Genomic DNA, 16,493 nt, shown 5'->3' with positions numbered 1-16,493 from the left:
CTGGGCAGCAAAGGCCAGACCCAGCACAGCAGGGAGCCGGGGGCTGCCAGCCTCGCCAGCCTTTTTCTGCCGTGCACAGTGACAAGCCCAGGCCCCCGGGCTTGGCCGTGAAATGCTGTTTTACCCGTCACCGCACTGCTGGGTGAGGAAAGGGGCTGAGATGCCTTTGAGAGGGAAACACTCTATGCCAAGGTCGTGTGTCATAGCTCTTGGGGCTGAACACCTGCAAGAGCAAAGGCATCAGACTGAGTCACACAGCCACAGGTCTTGCTGGGAGCAGCTCGGTGTGCTCCAGCTCCCGCAGAGAGCTCGTCAGCCCTGCGGCACAGGGACACCGGAGGGGAGGGACCGTGGGGTCGCAGCACTTCATCTTTTGCAGACCCAGGGCCTGAAAGCTTTTGTATTTTACTGACCCACTTCACTAATCAAAATTAATTGCTTCATATTGCACAGGATAACTTGGCATTATGTAAATACTCCAGCCATATGGGCTGCTGCAGTGCAGCTTGGATGGAGCAGACGGAGCAAATTCACCTGTGGTACTGTCAGAAGCACATTTACCCGAGCAGTCCACAAGCTAAACCTCTCAGCAGCTCAGCTCTTCCCTAACACACAACTGCACAGAGAGAGGGCGAGGACGAAACCGTGAGGTGGGGGAGCCGCGGGGAGCCGGGGCTGCAGCGCTGGACGGTCCTGCTGGGCGCGGGGGATAATGCGCGGGAAGGCTCCGAGGAACGAGTGCAGGGAGAAGCCACACTCGCCTCCCCGGGACTGAAGAGGAATCAGCCGCGGCTGAAGTGCTGAAGATGAGAGAAGCCGCAGTTCTGATGGCCGTGAATTATTTCCACCTAGGACAGATCCAAATATTACCTGGGGATTTTTTTTTCTTGATTAAAAAGGAAGAAGAAAAGCAGCAGTCGCTCTCCTGTGCCCGCAGCAGAGCTGTGCACCACCATCGCTTGCTGCGCGTTATTCCCGAGGACACGCAGGGCTCGCTGGGCCCCCCCGTGCTCCGGGCCCCCCCCGGGCCGGCAGCCCCGCACCGACTGCCGGCGACCTGCTGGGGCTGAGAGCATCGCGCTGCCCCACGGCCGCCCGCCCTCCCCACGGAGCGGCCCGGAGCGCGGGTGCCGGCCCGGGGATGCCCGGGAGGGAGCAGGAGCCGCTCTGCCGGGAACAGCCCTGGGCGGTGCGAGCAAACGGCAGCGAGCCCGCCCCCCCGCCGGGGCACGGCCAGCCCGGGGGCCCCTCCGGCTGCTACCGGCAGCCCCCGCCGCTGCGGGGCGGCCCCGAACGGCGCACGGGTCCCCACGGACCCACGGAGAGCGCGGGGAGAGTGGGGAGGCGTCCTTCCATGCACGGCGCTGCGCGCACACGCACACACCGGGACCCCCGCACACACCGCACGCAGCCCCTGCACCTGCGCCCCCGGCTGTAGCTCCCTCCGCACACCCTTCCCCGCTGCACGGTCGCTTCTGCACACACACGCACCGCGGCCGCGCACTCCCACGCCCCCCCGCACACACCCGGGCACACGCACGCACAGATTCACACCCGCTCACACGCGTTCACACCCACTCACACACATTCCCACCCACTCACACGCATTCACGCCGGTACACCCACGTTTACACCCGCTCACACGCACTCACACACACATTCCCACCCACTCACGCACATTCACTCTCACACACACACTCACGCTCCCCCCCGCCCCTCGCGGGAGCGCTCCCCCCGTCTCGCGGCCGGGATTCCACGCGCCGTGACGTCAGGGCGCGCGGCCCCGCCCGGGCGCTATAAGAGGGGCCGCGTGCCGCAGTGGGCCCGGCGGAGCGGAGCGGCCCCAGCCCGGCACAGCAGCCATGGCCGGGCCCCCCGGCACCCTCCTCCTCCTCAGCCTCCTGCCGCTGCTCTGCCTGCGCGGCCGCGGGCAGGGCTTCGGGCAGACGCGCTTCATCTGCACCTCGGTGCCGCTGGACGGGGACATGTGCGCTGCCACCGCGCCGGGGACGGGCTCCGCCGAGGAGCTGAAGAGCACGGTGCTGCAGCTGCGGGAAACGGTGCTGCAGCAAAAGGAAACCATCATGAACCAGAAGGAGACCATCCGGGAGCTGACGGCCAAGCTGGGCCGGTGCGAGAGCCAGAGCGTGCTGGAGGGGCTGCCCGGCGAGCCCAAGGGCGGCGGGGCCGGCAGGAAGGGCGGGTTCTCCAAGAACACCATGGGGGACCTGTCGCGGACACCCGCGGCCGAGACCCTCAGCCAGCTCGGACAGACGCTGCAGTCCCTGAAGACCAGGCTGGAGAACCTGGAGGTACGCGCTGCGTCCCCCCCGCGGGGCAGGGCGCTCCCGCCGCCCCGGGAGCCGCGCCGGGAGCCGCTGCCCGGAGCGGAGCGGGGCGCGCTGGTAACAGCCCGCTCCTGTGCTCGCCCCTTGCAGCAGTTCAGCAGGATGAACTCCTCCAGCCAGACCAACAACCTGAAGGACATCCTGCAGAACAAAATCGACGACCTGGAGAAGCAGGTGCTGTCCCGGGTGAACAGCCTGGAGGAGGGAAAGTTCAACCCCAAGAACGAGTCCGAGGAGCGCGGCAAGATCGAGAGCACCCTCACATCGCTGCACCAGCGCATCAGCGACCTGGAGAAAGGTACCGGCCGCTCCCCAGCCCCGCGGGACACCCGGGCAGCCGCGGTCCCGGTCCTCCCCCGCCGCCTGTGCTCGCTCGCCGGGGACCGAGCGCCGCCGGGGGGACGCTGAGCCGATCCGTCCCGGTGGCCGCGGGCGGCTCTGCCGAGCCCGTCCCATTTCCCAGCCCTGGAGCGGTCCCAGTCTCCTGGCTTTAGCAGCCGGTGCCCGCGGTAGGAGCCGGGGATGCTCCGGGCACTGTTGTGCGCCGGGGATTAGGGAGCCGCGCGGTGCCGGAGGGATTTGCTCCTCGCTGCTGTCTCAAGGCCCGTTATATAACGGGGGAGGTGGGGAGACGGAGAACCCCCAAAGCGGCAGAGAGGGGGTCCAGCTGGACCCCACTGCACCTCTGTCCCGCAGGCCAGAAGGACAACCGGCCCCCGGACAGGTTCCAGCTCGCCTTCCCGCTGCGCACCAACTACATGTACGCCAAGGTGAAGAAGAGCCTGCCCGAGATGTACGCCTTCAGCATCTGCATGTGGATCAAGTCCAACGCCTCCCCCGGCATGGGCACCCCCTTTTCCTATGCCGTGCCTGGGCAGGCTAACGAGCTGGTGCTCATTGAGTGGGGCAACAACCCCATGGAGATCCTCATCAACGACAAGGTACAGCCCTGGGGAGCAGGGAGGGTGCTGGGTGGGGGGACCGACTGGGGGGGACCCCCGTGCCCGCCACCCTGACCCCACCACCTGCAGGTGGCCAAACTGCCCTTTGTCATCAATGACGGCAAGTGGCACCACATCTGTGTCACCTGGACCACGCGGGATGGCGTGTGGGAAGCCTACCAGGACGGCACGCAGACCGGCAACGGCGAGAACCTGGCGCCCTACCACCCCATCAAGCCCCAGGGCGTCCTGGTCCTGGGCCAGGAGCAGGTAAGGGCTGGGGGGTGTCCCTGCTCCGCTGGGTGCACCTGCGGGATGGATGGGGCCGGGTGCTCCGGGGGGGGGATGGAGCAGCCCAGCTGCACGTCCCCTGTGACATCCGCCATTCTAAGCGGCTCCTCCGCAGGACACGCTGGGCGGCGGGTTCGACGCCACGCAGGCCTTCATGGGGGAGCTGGCGCACTTCAACGTGTGGGACAGGAAGCTGAGCCCCGGGGAGGTGTACGGCCTGGCCACCTGCAGCGCCAAGGCGCTCTCGGGAAACGTCATCGCCTGGGCAGAGGCCAACATCGACATCTACGGCGGGGCCACCAAATGGACTTTTGAGGCCTGTCGCCAGCTCAACTAGAGCCACGGACAAGCCAGAGAAACCTCCTCATTGGGTTTTTTTCCTCTTTTTTTTCCCCCCTTCTCCTTTTTTTGCGCAAAACTAACGGTGAACGAAGCCACCCGCCTCGTCTCGAGGAGCGGGGATACCCCAGCAATGGGACCACCCGTCTCCGCAGCCCCGCGACCCTCCGGTTTCTGTCTTGCCAACGTCCTTCAACGCCTGCGTGCCTTGGCCTGGCGCGGCTGCGCCCCATCCTGCCCCCCTGCTTCGCCACCTCCGCTGTCCCCGGGCACCGGCACCCGCAAAGGCTGCGGGACCCGGACCAGAGCCTCCCTGGGGCTCCCCTCCCTGCAGCCTGAACCCCCCAGGAGGGTGGTGTCCCCAGAGCCGGGTTGCAGTGTCCCCCTCCCGGGAGCCGGGGGTGCAGCAGCACCTGGGGCTCTGGGGAGGGGTGACCCCCCCACTCCCCTCCCCGGGGCAGGGGACCCCGCTGCCCATTCCCGGCACCACAGCCATAGCCCGGGCTGCGGCGGGCGCCGGGCGGGACCCCCGACCTGCCGCACTCAGGTACGTCCCCCCAGCCCCGCCGCCGCAGCCCCCGAGGCCTCCTACGCGCCGTAGCTGGTGAAAAACAAGAGCCTTTTCCATCCCCTGGAAGTTTAGCTACCACTGAAGAGTCTGAAGCCTTTCTGCTTTTGATAATACACTACGTTGTTTCTCTTACTGTAAAGGGAAGTTTATTACCACTAAAAAAAAAAAGGTATTTTTATGAAGATTAAAAAAATAGAATTAAGCTGTGCTCCCTGAGGAAAAAAAAAAAAAAAGCACTTTGTGATTCTGCAGGAAAAAAAAAAGATAAAGCAGCGTATTTTGAAATAATAGATGCATTTTGTATGGGTTCCTTTTCTAAACTCCTGGTTTGTACTACAGATCGCAGAAACCACCTGCCAGACCCCCCTGTCCCCCGGGGCTGCCCTGGGTGCCAGGGGGACAGGCAGAGATTCGCACAGGGCTCCGGAGCCTCCCGACCAACTCCAGAGATGCGGCGGAGACGCAGAGCGGAGGGGCCGGCGGGGCCCCGGGCAGGAGCACAGAGCCGGCCCGGCCACCGGCCCGGGACACGCAGCCCTGGGCGAGACACCTTCCCGCAAACTGTGGCTCAGGGCAGCGTATTTTAAACTGTGCTCTTTTTAAACAAAACAAAACGTGGTGGGTTAATTTGGGTTCCTCCGAAGAAGCTGTTCACATCAGCAAAGTGACAAGCACAACCTGCTGAGAAGAACAAAACCACTGGAAAGGTTTCACCTGCGGTCCCAGGTGCGTCAGATTTGCCAAAAAGAAAAAAAAGTGATGTCAACACAATGTATATAGTGTATAGTAGGGAGAGAATAAATGTATCTCAGTTTGTCATTATTTTGCTAACCAAAGCTGTACATTTTTCCTATTACTTGCTCTCTGTCTCCTCCGGGTTTTGAATGGGTTACAATGTACTACGCATCCCGTCCGCATCGGCAGTTCTGAAAATGCACTGTTTCTACTGATACTCATGCTTTTTCCATTTTATTGCTGAGATTACATGAATTGTTGACTTTATTTTTACACAATAAAGAGTGAAGAAAGACAGCGGGTGCTCTCACTGCGTGTTCCCCGAGCAGCGGCGCTGGGGGCCGATCTGTCCCTGCAGAGCAGGAATCTCTGCCCCGTTCCCCGCACCATGGCCGTTCCCGCCGGGCTCTCTCCTCCTCTGACATTACACCGCATCTTTTCCTGACTTATGCAACACCATCATATACATTGATTTTTCGGTTGTTTTTCCCTCAGATGCAGGCTGGCGGCCCAGCTCCCTGCGGCTGCCTCCGCCAGGCTGGCGCTGCTGGGGACAGTGACACCCCAGTGCCCGTAGCTCTGCCGCGAGCGTCCCCAGTGCGGGCAGGAGCTGCTCGTGGGCTGTTCTGCTCGTCCCTCGAGGAGCCGGGCTGGGCTCCAAGCGCAACTCCTGGAAGCCATCGCTCCAGAGGGCACATCCGAGCGCAGGGGTGACACCAGGGCACTTGGCCAGAGCCGCCCCAGGCACCGGGACTGTGCACAGGGCTACGCTGCTCCTGCCGCGGTGCGAACTCCCACTCGTTACACAGCTGCCACAGAGCAAACTTGCCAGATAAATTGCTTTTAGCATCAAAGATACAAGCGGGAAAACCATTATTTACTACTTATAACCAGCCAGAACCAATCCTGCTGCCCCCACCTGTAACTCTCCCATCCCATCCCATCCCATCCCATCCCATCCCACCGCAGCTGGGAACAGGAGCTGTATGGGTCCAGTTCAGCACTGCTGCCCTGGGGGCCCCGCAGCCCTCGGGGACACGGTGACACAGCCTGGAGGGACAGAGCTGGTGAGCTCAGCAGAGCCCTCGCTGCCCAGGGCCACGGCGAGGGGCCCGCAGCCGCCTGGCCTGAGTCTTCCCAAGCAACATCTACAGGCGCTGCCAACAGCGTCCCTGGCCGGTCACCTGCCACCTCCAGTGTCACCATCTGCCAGGGAACCAGCACAGGGGATGGTCAGCACTGGGGATCCCCCCGGGGCAAGAGGTCAAGTGATACCTCAGAACCGTTTTAAGGCAATTTACTGAGCCCCAAAGGGACAGACAGCGTCACATGTCACCCATCGGTCGCTCTTGCAGGTGACAAGAGGGAAGGCACAGCCAGGCGGCCGTGGGAGCCTCGTGGGTGGCAGGACGGGAGCACCGTGGGCACAGGAGCCAACGCGGGGACGTGAGGCCGGGGGACACGGAGGGGAGTGAAATGAACGGTGCAAAGACTTTCGCCATCCCCAATTCCCCGGGTCCCCCCAGGTGTAGAAGGCATTTAGATCATCTCTCAACAGCCTTGAAAAGCAGCAACATTGCAGAACTCCAGCAGAACCCCCCAGGCTGTTCCCCCAGAGCTCAGCCCTGGCCACGCAGACACCGTCCCTTCCCCCCACCCCGAAAAGCAGCTGCTCCCAGGACGGGCTCCCTGGTTCGTGCCACCGGGAGCAGCCCGCAGCTCGGGAGGGGATGCTATTTATACCCAGGGAACGGGTGGCAGCTCCTGTATTGTTCTCAGCCTCCACCAGCCCCCCCAGCTCCAAGCAGGGCTCTGCCCACGGGGACAGGGACAGGGACACGGGTTCTCAGCTCCATCCCAGGCACCCAGATATCGCTCCAGAGCCCCCGCGCTGCCGCAGGAAAGGGAAGCGCTGCCCTCAGCCGGAGCCGTGTGCCGTCCCACCATTCAAACTGCGGGGGAAAATTACACTAACAGACTATTTTTCTTTTTTCTGCTGGTAGCTGGAAAACATCGCTGTGATTAAAGCGGGGCTGCCACGGGGGTGACAGCGGGGCTGCCACGGGGGTGATAGCGGGGCTGCCACGGGGGTGACAGCGGGGCGGTGGCAGAGAGGGTGGGACGTGGGTGATGGTCGAGGGGGCTGGAGCTGGAAGAACTGAGATTTGTGTATCCGGAGAGGGGCAACAGACCTCACGGCTCCTCACTCCCAGCACCCCCAGCGCGGCGGGGGAACCCTCGGGCTGTCTCTCAGCCCCACACGGACATTGGGACACACCTGCCCTTGTGCCTACAGCTGTGCCAGGCAGTGAGTAAAGGGCAGAGTGGCCCCGGGGCCACCCCTGCCTGTCCCTGCCTGTCCCAGCCCAGCACACAGCAGCAGCTCCAGGCGTGCGACCTGCACGTCCCAGCACTGCTGCCACTGCAGCGACGCCAGGGATGCAGCGACAGACAGAGGGAGGGACGAGGATCCTGCAAGAGCAGCTGAGCGGCGCAGACCCGTCAATCGCACGCACCAATCCTGACACCTCACCCCGCAGTCGGAATCCGCTGCCGCGGGCTGAGCGCTGGTCAGTGGCACCAGCTCTGCGCTGGTGACACTGGTGACAGCTCGCCCGGCGTCCCCTGCCAGCGCAGGGATAAGGGAGAGCGTTACCGCACCGGCGCTGAGTGCACTAAATCCAGGAGGCTTTTAGAGCAGCGGAGCAGATGGAGATCTTGGGCTGCGTGAGGACAGGCCCCGCGACTTGGGAGATGGCTCAGAAATACTGACGGGGGCGAGGGAGAGTTCTTAAGGCCAGGATGCAGCTGGGATTTACAGCTCTGATCCGACTCCTCGCTGGCGACTCACAGGGCAGAGAAACCACTCTCACACGCGGGCACTTTGCGCCCGCTGCCCACCCGTGGCTCCCCGCGCACAGCTCAGCCCCACCAAGGGCTTTTGGGAGCTGAGAGGAGGCGATGGGCCAGAGGAAAAACTGAATCGTCTGCATTTGATAGCAAAATACCCATGAAAACTGGAGTAACAGCGTGTTCGAAACGGCCTCTCCTGCATCCCTGCCCTGCGCGGGGGACCCGGAGGCACACACAGGAAGCACTGGGTCCAGAAACATCCCGGAGCATCATTATTATGCAGCGCCCAAGGCGTGCTAGGCACTTAATAACATGCAGTTAGATTAATTAGCAGCGAGTGTGTCATGCCGTATGCCCGGCCTGCGCCAGGAGCACATGGCTCCCTGGGACCTGGATTAAAAATGCATGAGCCATGGAGCGGGGGGCCGGTGAGCAGAGCCCCCGGGAGCAGCGAGGGGGGCTCGGCCGCCAGCCGGGGCTCGGCTGCCAGGGCAACAACAGAACTGTTAGCACATGCCCACAGAAACGCTCTTTGTCTTCATTTCACAGAACTTGGGGGTGATGGGCGGGGGAGGAAGGGAGGCGCACAGGCTGGAGCATCATCCTCCCCCAGCACGGCTCCTGGATGGGCTTTGGAGCGCGGCATCATCCCTCCCCATGCCAGGAGCCTCGTGGTGCTGGGGGCTCAGGCAGCCGCTCCGCAGCTCCAACCCGCGTGTAAACAGCCCGAGCAGAGAGCTGGGAGCTCAGTTGGTGCTGAGCGCGGCTGCGGCTGCTCTAGGAGCTCCCTGCTGCGCCGGGGGTGCTGAGCGCTGCCCGGGCTCCCCCAGGGACACGGTTCGAGCGAGAGGCTCGCAGGCTGCACAGCGAGGCACAGGAGGAGGGACAGCACAGGGGCGCAGGTGGCAAATCCTGCGCTCCAGGGCAGAAAACACTGTGTTTCAGGGCAGCAGGAGGGCTGGGAGGGTTTCTCGACTTGGGGAGGGGAAGCATCAATCCCCTCCGCAGCAACGGGGCAGGAGGAGCAGGGACGGAGCCGCAGGGCACCCGGGGCTGCGGGTGCCAAGGCCGAGCTGCTGCGGGAGCGCCGGGACCAGCTGGGCCGCCGCGGGCAGCTGGACACGACCCCGGGCACGACGACAAGGCCAACAGAGCATTCCGGTCACAGGCGTGAGTCACGGCTGTGACTGAGTGTCCCTCCAACTCCGCTCCGGAGCCTTCCCTGGCAGAGCATCCCCCCCCACAGCTCCGCACCAGCTCTGCCCGGGCAGCGAGGAAGGGGCTTCCTGCAGCTGTCCCCCTGGGAACCCCAGCCAGAGCCGGGAACCCCAGCCAGAGCCAGGAACCCCAGCCAGAGCCAGGAACCCCAGCCAGAACCAGGAACCCCAGCCAGAGCCGGCCATGGCCCCAGCGAAGCGGGGCCGAGATGCCCGTGGGCAGGCACAGAGCACAGCCCCAGCCCGTGAGATCTGGTTAGCACAGCCAGACAAGCCTCTGGCCAGACAGCAGCTTTTTCCAGGACCTTGCGGAGACTGTTCCTACAGCAGCAGTAATGAATCCGTAACATGAAAAATCTCCCCTAAGACAGCAGCTCTGAGATCCCTGAGCTGCGGCTCCCGGCGCAGCCGCAGCAGCTCAGCGCTCAGCCGGGCTGCAGAGCCTCCCCGAGGTCTCCAAACACCCGGGCCCTGCTGGTCCCTGCGCTGCCACGGGTGGCACAACCCCCACGGGATCTCACACCAGCACCCCGGGGCGACATCCACCCGGATCATCCGGGATCTTTTGAGCTGCTGCCTCTGGACAGCTCTGCTCTGCAGGGGGTCCCACAAAGGTCCCCGTCACACAGGACGTTTAGCCACACGTGTCCCAGCCCAGCAGTGGCACAGCCCGCAGGGTTGGGACACCGCACAGCCGCAGGGGATGCACGTACCCGCTTTCAACGGCACTTTGCATCTCTCTGTGGAACGTTCCAGAGCAAAGTCTGCTCTCCGCAGCCCGCAGCTCCCTCTGAAGCCACGCGTCCCCGAGCAGGGCTGGCACCGGGTGTCCCCCAGCGGCGACCCCAGCCCCAGCAGGGACAGGGAGCTGCGGGGAGAGCAGAGCTGACCCCACTCGCCTTCTCAGACTATTTGTGCAACCTTCTCCCGGGCTCCTCCTCCTGCCATTTTCCCAGCTGCTGCCAAACACCACCTGGACAGAGCTGAGCCCATTTCCTCCACCCTGTCCCTCCATCCCTCCCCGATGGTTACAGAGGGGCTGGGAGCTCAGCTGGGAGCTCAGACTCCACCGAGGAGTTTCTGGGGATGTTACTCAGGGAGGGACCCCAGCCCCATCGCAGGGGTGAGGAGGGGAAGAGCAACCAATTCCCACCAGAGGGTCCCTGACCAAGCACCGTTCTGTCACGGGAGAGGCTGCCAGCGAGCATGGAGAGGAAGGAAGAATGTGTCTTCCCAAGCTGATTAAAAATAGATGCAGCATCTTGCTAATTATGCTGTGTAATTAGCATTTGTTTTCTGCTTAGCAGAAATCTGCAGGGAACGAAGCTGACCTGGACCCCAATATCCTGTTTGCCCCAGCTCGAGCACAGGAGGCTCCTCCCGTGGGGGATGCAGTGGGGTCACAGCCCACCCTGTGCCGCCCCAGCGCCCCCAGCCCTGGGCGCTGTGGGTCCCCTGTGCCGCTGGGGTGCCGGGGCAGCGCAGGGTGGGGGACCCCGTGCCCCCCATTTAGCTCCCTCTCAAACCCATCTGCACCCAGGCTGCCAGCAACAGATGACAAGATCCACAGCGCTGCTGGAAATTAGGTCAGCGATCGCCTGCAGCAGATCTGAACATTTTTCATCCCGGCAAGGCTCTTATGCAAGTCGGAGGTGCCACAGGGCAGCCCCGCCCCAGCGCCGCCCCCGGCCCGGCTGCCGGAGGGCAAAGGAGGGCGCCAAGGTCTGGATCACGCCAGGGTCCCCCTGCCGGGGAGGGATGCGGCAGGGGTGGGGGATCCGTCACGCCGGTGACTCAGTGCCTGTGGAAGCCGGGGACCGGCAGCCCCCCCCCCCCAGACACCCACGCACCCGCCTGCCCAGCCCCTCATCCCCGTACCCCGACACAGGGGAACCCCCGGGGGGTCCCAGCTCTGCTGATCTCCTCCCTCCCAAGAGCGGAGCAGGACCCCGACGGTCCATCCCAGCCCAGAGCGACCGCCCACCCCCAGCTCACAGCAGCGTTTTCTCTCCAGCCCCCCCACCATCCTACGCACAGAGACCCGGTTGTTTGATGTTAGATTTGGGCTGGGTTGTGCTCCACTATTGGCGACGCTTTCTGCTCCTTCCCTCTCCCTCCCCACATCACTCAAATGTTGGTGCAATCAACATTGACGAGCCCTGTGGAGGCTCCCAGGCTGCAGAGGAGCCCCCAGCTCCAGCCCCCCCGCTCCCGGCGCTGCAGCCGCTGGGTCCAGCACAGTGCAGCGGATCCCGGGGATGGGGGCAGGAGAACAACGAACAGCGTGGCGGGGGGGAGTTATTTTCAGCAAATTAAATGCATCCACCTTCGGTGGGAAGGAGCGAGGACGCAGAGAGGGTCCCTGGCCCAGCCTGGCCCCGTGCTCACCCTGGGGCTGCAGGGGGACCCTGCTCACAGGGAGCACCGGGAGCAACCGGGATGTTGTCCTGGGGGGACTGGGATGTCCCTGGTCCTGCTGCTGTGGCCACGGGGGTGTCAGTCAGCAGCAACAACCACGGCAAATTAATTGGATACCAGTTACTGCAAACAAAGAGAAACCGGTGACATTTACCCAGCAAATTAATTGATAGCTAAGGAATTTGTTGGAGAAACCTTGTTATATGTCAGCTGGGCTTCCCAAACCCTCCCAGTCCTTATTACAAACAAGGTTTGTGTGTTAATCAGAGCTTTAATCCCATTGCTACCTGCCTTAATTTTGAGCAAGTTACAAAGCTACTGGATTTATCACAGCCTTTCGGATCCCAAACGCTCTCTTAAGAATGTGTTTGATATTTTATCAGCAGGCACCGACACTGTTCCTGGAGACGACGGACATTTCCCTTCCAAGCGCTGGCACGGAGCGGTTCTGGCTGGCGGCTCCACCTCTCCTCGCTCCCACCTCCATGGTGGCTGCAGCGCGGCCTCGGACCCGCTCACCCCCTCCTCCCTACGCGGAACCGGAGCCGCTTCCACTCCAGAGAAACGGCTCCAGTCAAAACACGAGCCGGGAGACGCTGGTGCCTCGCGGAGCCGCCCGCGGCAGAGCCCCCGGTCACCAGGGGCCTGTGCACAAGGTTCTCAGGAGCGTGCAATTAATATAACACTAAAAAAGAATCAATGCGCTACCTCCTAAGCGGCAGCAGTGGGGTGTGAACAGCTGGGGGCTGCAGGCAGAGGGACAACAAGCCAAGCAGCCAGTCCAGGAACAGCAAGAAAAAGCACGTTCCTAAGGAAACATTTTTACATCAAGCCCTTGAGTTGGGAACGAAACCAAGAATTAATTACAGGCTGATTTAATGGCCTTCATTTTGAATTTTGAAGCTGCTCGGGCCGCCAGGACGCAAGCAGCGCGCGTCCTGGCCGAGGCAGCCGGCCGTGGGAAACGCCAGCACCGCGCGGGCCGCGGCTGCACCGGGCTGGGAAAACCGGGTCTCCACTCTCACCCACCCACGGTGATGCGTGGGGACCCCCTGTCCCCGCACCCCCAGCCACGGCCCCCACCTCCCAAAACCAGAGCCTGCGCCTGCGCTTCGGGGCTGAGCCCGGCGCGAGCTGCTCCGCCACCCCGCTGACACAGCTCATCTTTATTTCATTTGCCATTCGTTTGGGTGTCAAGAGGAAGTCCACTCATTTGCTTTTGATTCATATGGCCTTAAAATAGGGGGCTGGCAGGGCTCTGGCAAGAGGTACCAGCAGCAGTGTTAGAGAGGGTCGGCCGAGAACAGAAGGAAGAACCACTGATGGGACACAAGAAGAAAACTGCAAGGGAGCCGCGATGGTTCCCAGCCTCCCCAGTGCCCTGGGGTGGTTTGGCGCTCCCAGTCTACAGATGGAGCTGGTTTTGGGGAAGCAAGGGGGAGATTGTCCCTCCTGAACCCGCCTGACCAGTGCAGGTCAGAAGGGAAGAGGAGCAGAGCGGGGGGACATCCCAGCACACCCCCTTGCCCTGTCCTCAGCACGAGTGTCCCCAAGTGGGTCACCAGAGCTCAGCCCTCGAACACAAACGGCGCAGGCAGCGTCCAGCCCGCCCCGAGCTGCAGACACGGGGTGGAGATTCATCTCACCCAGCCTGGGCCACCGGGACTGAGTTACTCATCTCAGCTCCCTCCACAACCAAGAAACACGGACACATCCCAAAGCATCTGCTCCCCCTTATCAAGGCACCCAGATAAGCAGGGCACGTTCTGAGATCTTCCTTCCTGACCTCTGGGTGTCCACAAGAAACGGCAGAGAAAGCAGATCAGGAGAATCCATAGCAGAGCAAATTATTCATCATTTGACTGGCACCAATCATCCATCTCCCCTCGCATTCTCAGAAGGCAAATAAAGCTGCAAAACGAGCGGCCACAAGAGCTCTCGGGAGGCAGCAGAGCAGCTCCGGTCCGGGAGGGCAGCACCAATACGGGCTCGGAAGGGGAGCGGGTTTGTTCCCTAACACCAGCTCAGGTTTGCAGGGAGCAGCTCTTCAGCAGCCCGTGATCTGCCTGTAAGGGCGCCGGGCTGAGCCCGGCCTGCAGAAGCCAAGCCTGCGCTGAGGAGGCTCCGCGTGAGGCAGCCCTGGTTTAATGAAGCCGGCACAGGCTGTGTCTGTTGAGGAGCCCGGGGCACGGCAGCCAGCAGGGCTCTGCAGCACGCTGCGGGGGCCATTCCTCCAGCCTCCCCACCCGCAGAGCCAAGGAACGGGCCCTGCTTTAATGACAGTGTCCCAGGGGAGGGACACGCGCCCCCTCCTCACCAGCAAGGGTCACAAACCGCCCGGCCACGCACCCCTCGCACGGATGCTGCGCTCGGGCCAGGCAGAGCCAAGCGTTCCTGGAACAGGCAACTCGTTAACGCTCCCCCTTCCCACAGCCGCTCACGCAGGAGGGGCCGGGCACCATCTGCACCCCAACACGGCTCCGGCAGGAACCCCTTTGCCCAGCCAAGCCAGGGAGCCCAAAGCCAGGTGGCAAATCCCCCAGCCCGGAGCGGAGCTGGAGGACGCTGGTGCCGCAGCCCAGCCCAGCGCAGCCCCGGCACCGCTGGGCGACGCAGCAGCAGAGCCGGCGGGTCAGTGTGACCAAGACAGTCACCCCTAACGCACACAGCACGGCACCGTCCCTCTGCAGAGAGGGGAAGAGCTGCCCCAACACCCCCAGCTCACAGAGCCCTCGCAGCAGCCACGAGAGGCGACTCAATCTCCTTCCTCCATCTCTCCAGCCTCCTCCCTTTCAGTTTCTCAGCGCTGAGGGATCACGGAGCAGTGAGACCCACTCAGAGACTCCTGAACAGCCACAGGTGGAAACATTGAAGAGAAAGGTATCCTTGGTGATAACAAACAGCAAGGCTGTCTAATAAGTCAGCAATAAATTGTTGGGAACAGGAGCACAAATACTTAACATCTGGAAAAGCTAATTTGCAGCAAACAGAGAGTTAAAAAGGAAAAGGTGTTATGAGTTTACTCAGGAAGGACACTCAGGCTCCTCTCCGAGTTTCTATTAAGAGGAGGTTTCATGCATTACAAAGCGATTTTCCCTTCCCTAGTTTATAAGCCAATTAGATAAAGACCGAGTTAATCCCTTATTGTGTTCAGAGAGCCACAAGTAGACGCCAAACACAGCGATTAGTCCGTTTGTTTAACCACCCCCAGGTCTCGGCCACGCGCGGCACAGGTAACCACCAAACCCCACCAGCACGGAGCCCCCCGCTCCGCCGGGGCTGCGGGTCCCCCGACCCGCAAAGGTGACTGAGCCAAGCTCATCCCAGCCACAGCTCTCACAGGGCACCCACAGGCCCCACACACCAGAGCCCAGCGGGAAGAGCCCCAGGGTAAACAGGGCTCAGTGTCACCCAGCTCACCGCCCGCTGCAGAACCTCCACTGCCCTCCCAGACAAACGCCAACCGGGGCACAACATCACCGACACGGCAGAGCTTAAACCGCAGACGCTCACCTGCGCAGCCGGGTCAGGAGCCGCAGTCCCATTTGCTGAGGAAGCCCCTTCTCCAGCAGGCAGGGCAGGGCAGGAGCCGCCCTGCTCCCCGCAGACCCTCAGACCCTCCTCTCCCCAGCTGAGCAAACGAGCTGCTGCAGCACCCGTGGGTAACTCAGAGCGGGAGGGTGTGATGGGCGATTGCGATGGGCCGGGGCTGGTCCTGTGCCCCAGCACTGGCAGCTGCTCCCAGGCCAGCAAAGCCCAGGCCAAGGCAATCAGCAAAAATCGATGGCTTTCTCTTGGCAGCATTTTAAACACACCACAGGAGTCCTGGCCCGGAGCACCTCTCTCCAACCCCAGGAAAACATCCTTTTTCCTCTTCAGGCTGGAATCTTACACAGCTGTGTCTACTGAAATTAACATGTGAGAGTCTGGCTGTGGAATCCGCTCCTGTTCTCTGGGAACGGTCAGGAACAACCTGCTGAATGCCGCTAGGAACCCCCACCTTTGGAGGAAAAGCCTGAGCCCTGTAAATCAGATGAGACCCACTGTATTGATTCGGGGACAGAAACTGTTCTGTGCTCTGCTCTTCCAGCAAAGCTTCACTGACGGCTCTTGCTCCAGGCGTGTGGCACAGAGCTTCCCCCGACCCGACACGAGCGCTCCCCGCGCACTCCGATGGTAAAACTCAAGCCTGGGACCTGGCCACCCTGATTGATTCATGTGTTAGGAAGGGCTTCCCTCCCTGTTCTCCATGACGGGAAGTTCTTTCCCCTGAGATGGATGATCTTACATCAGGAGAGCTGCTGTGCACCCCGAGCCCCGGCCACAGCCACCGCAGAGGGGACAGAACACCGAGCATCGTGCACGTTCCCCCCGAGCCCAGCGCAGACCGTGACCCACACACAGCCACCGGCGCCAGGCAGACACGGAGCCGCTCAGGTACGGGAGCTCGGACCTCCCAGGCTCTTCCCAAATCCCCAGCAGACTGCTGGCTCCGTCCTCTCCCTCGTGAGTCAGACGCCCACCCGAAACGCGGCGTCCCCGGCCCGTCTGGCAGGACCAGCCGGGTGCGTTTCTGTTCCCCGGGGACTGCAGAGCGCGTGTGAGAGAAGCGGCTGTGAGCGCCGGGTGGAAGCTCTGCCCACCCCGAGGAGAAGGGAGGTCTGTGCCCCAGAGGTGTGCTGGGAGCCACAGCCCAGCTCCGGACTCTCTAGAGCTACGGCAAGCGCCTCGGCAGCTCTTTGTAAATCACGTCCCGCAACTGATTGATTACTCAAGGAAG

General features: G+C 62.5%; 1 protein-coding gene across 1 annotated transcript; it reads left to right on the top strand.

Moving 5' to 3' along the window:
* The first annotated feature begins 1,798 nt into the window (after positions 1 to 1,798).
* Positions 1,799 to 5,522, top strand: NPTX1 (neuronal pentraxin 1). The gene is made up of 5 exons (XM_065852742.2): positions 1,799 to 2,312; positions 2,439 to 2,646; positions 3,045 to 3,289; positions 3,380 to 3,559; positions 3,696 to 5,522. Exons 1-5 carry the CDS (start codon positions 1,863 to 1,865, stop codon positions 3,915 to 3,917), a joined length of 1,305 nt encoding a protein of 434 aa, XP_065708814.1. The 5' UTR covers positions 1,799 to 1,862; the 3' UTR covers positions 3,918 to 5,522.
* Positions 5,523 to 16,493: the final 10,971 nt, after the last annotated feature.

This window comes from Patagioenas fasciata, chromosome 18, assembly GCF_037038585.1.
Source record: "Patagioenas fasciata isolate bPatFas1 chromosome 18, bPatFas1.hap1, whole genome shotgun sequence".
Classification (NCBI taxonomy): domain Eukaryota; kingdom Metazoa; phylum Chordata; class Aves; order Columbiformes; family Columbidae; genus Patagioenas; species Patagioenas fasciata.
The sequence above is the reverse complement of the archived record's forward strand: the minus strand, read 5'-3'. Positions and strand labels throughout refer to the sequence as shown.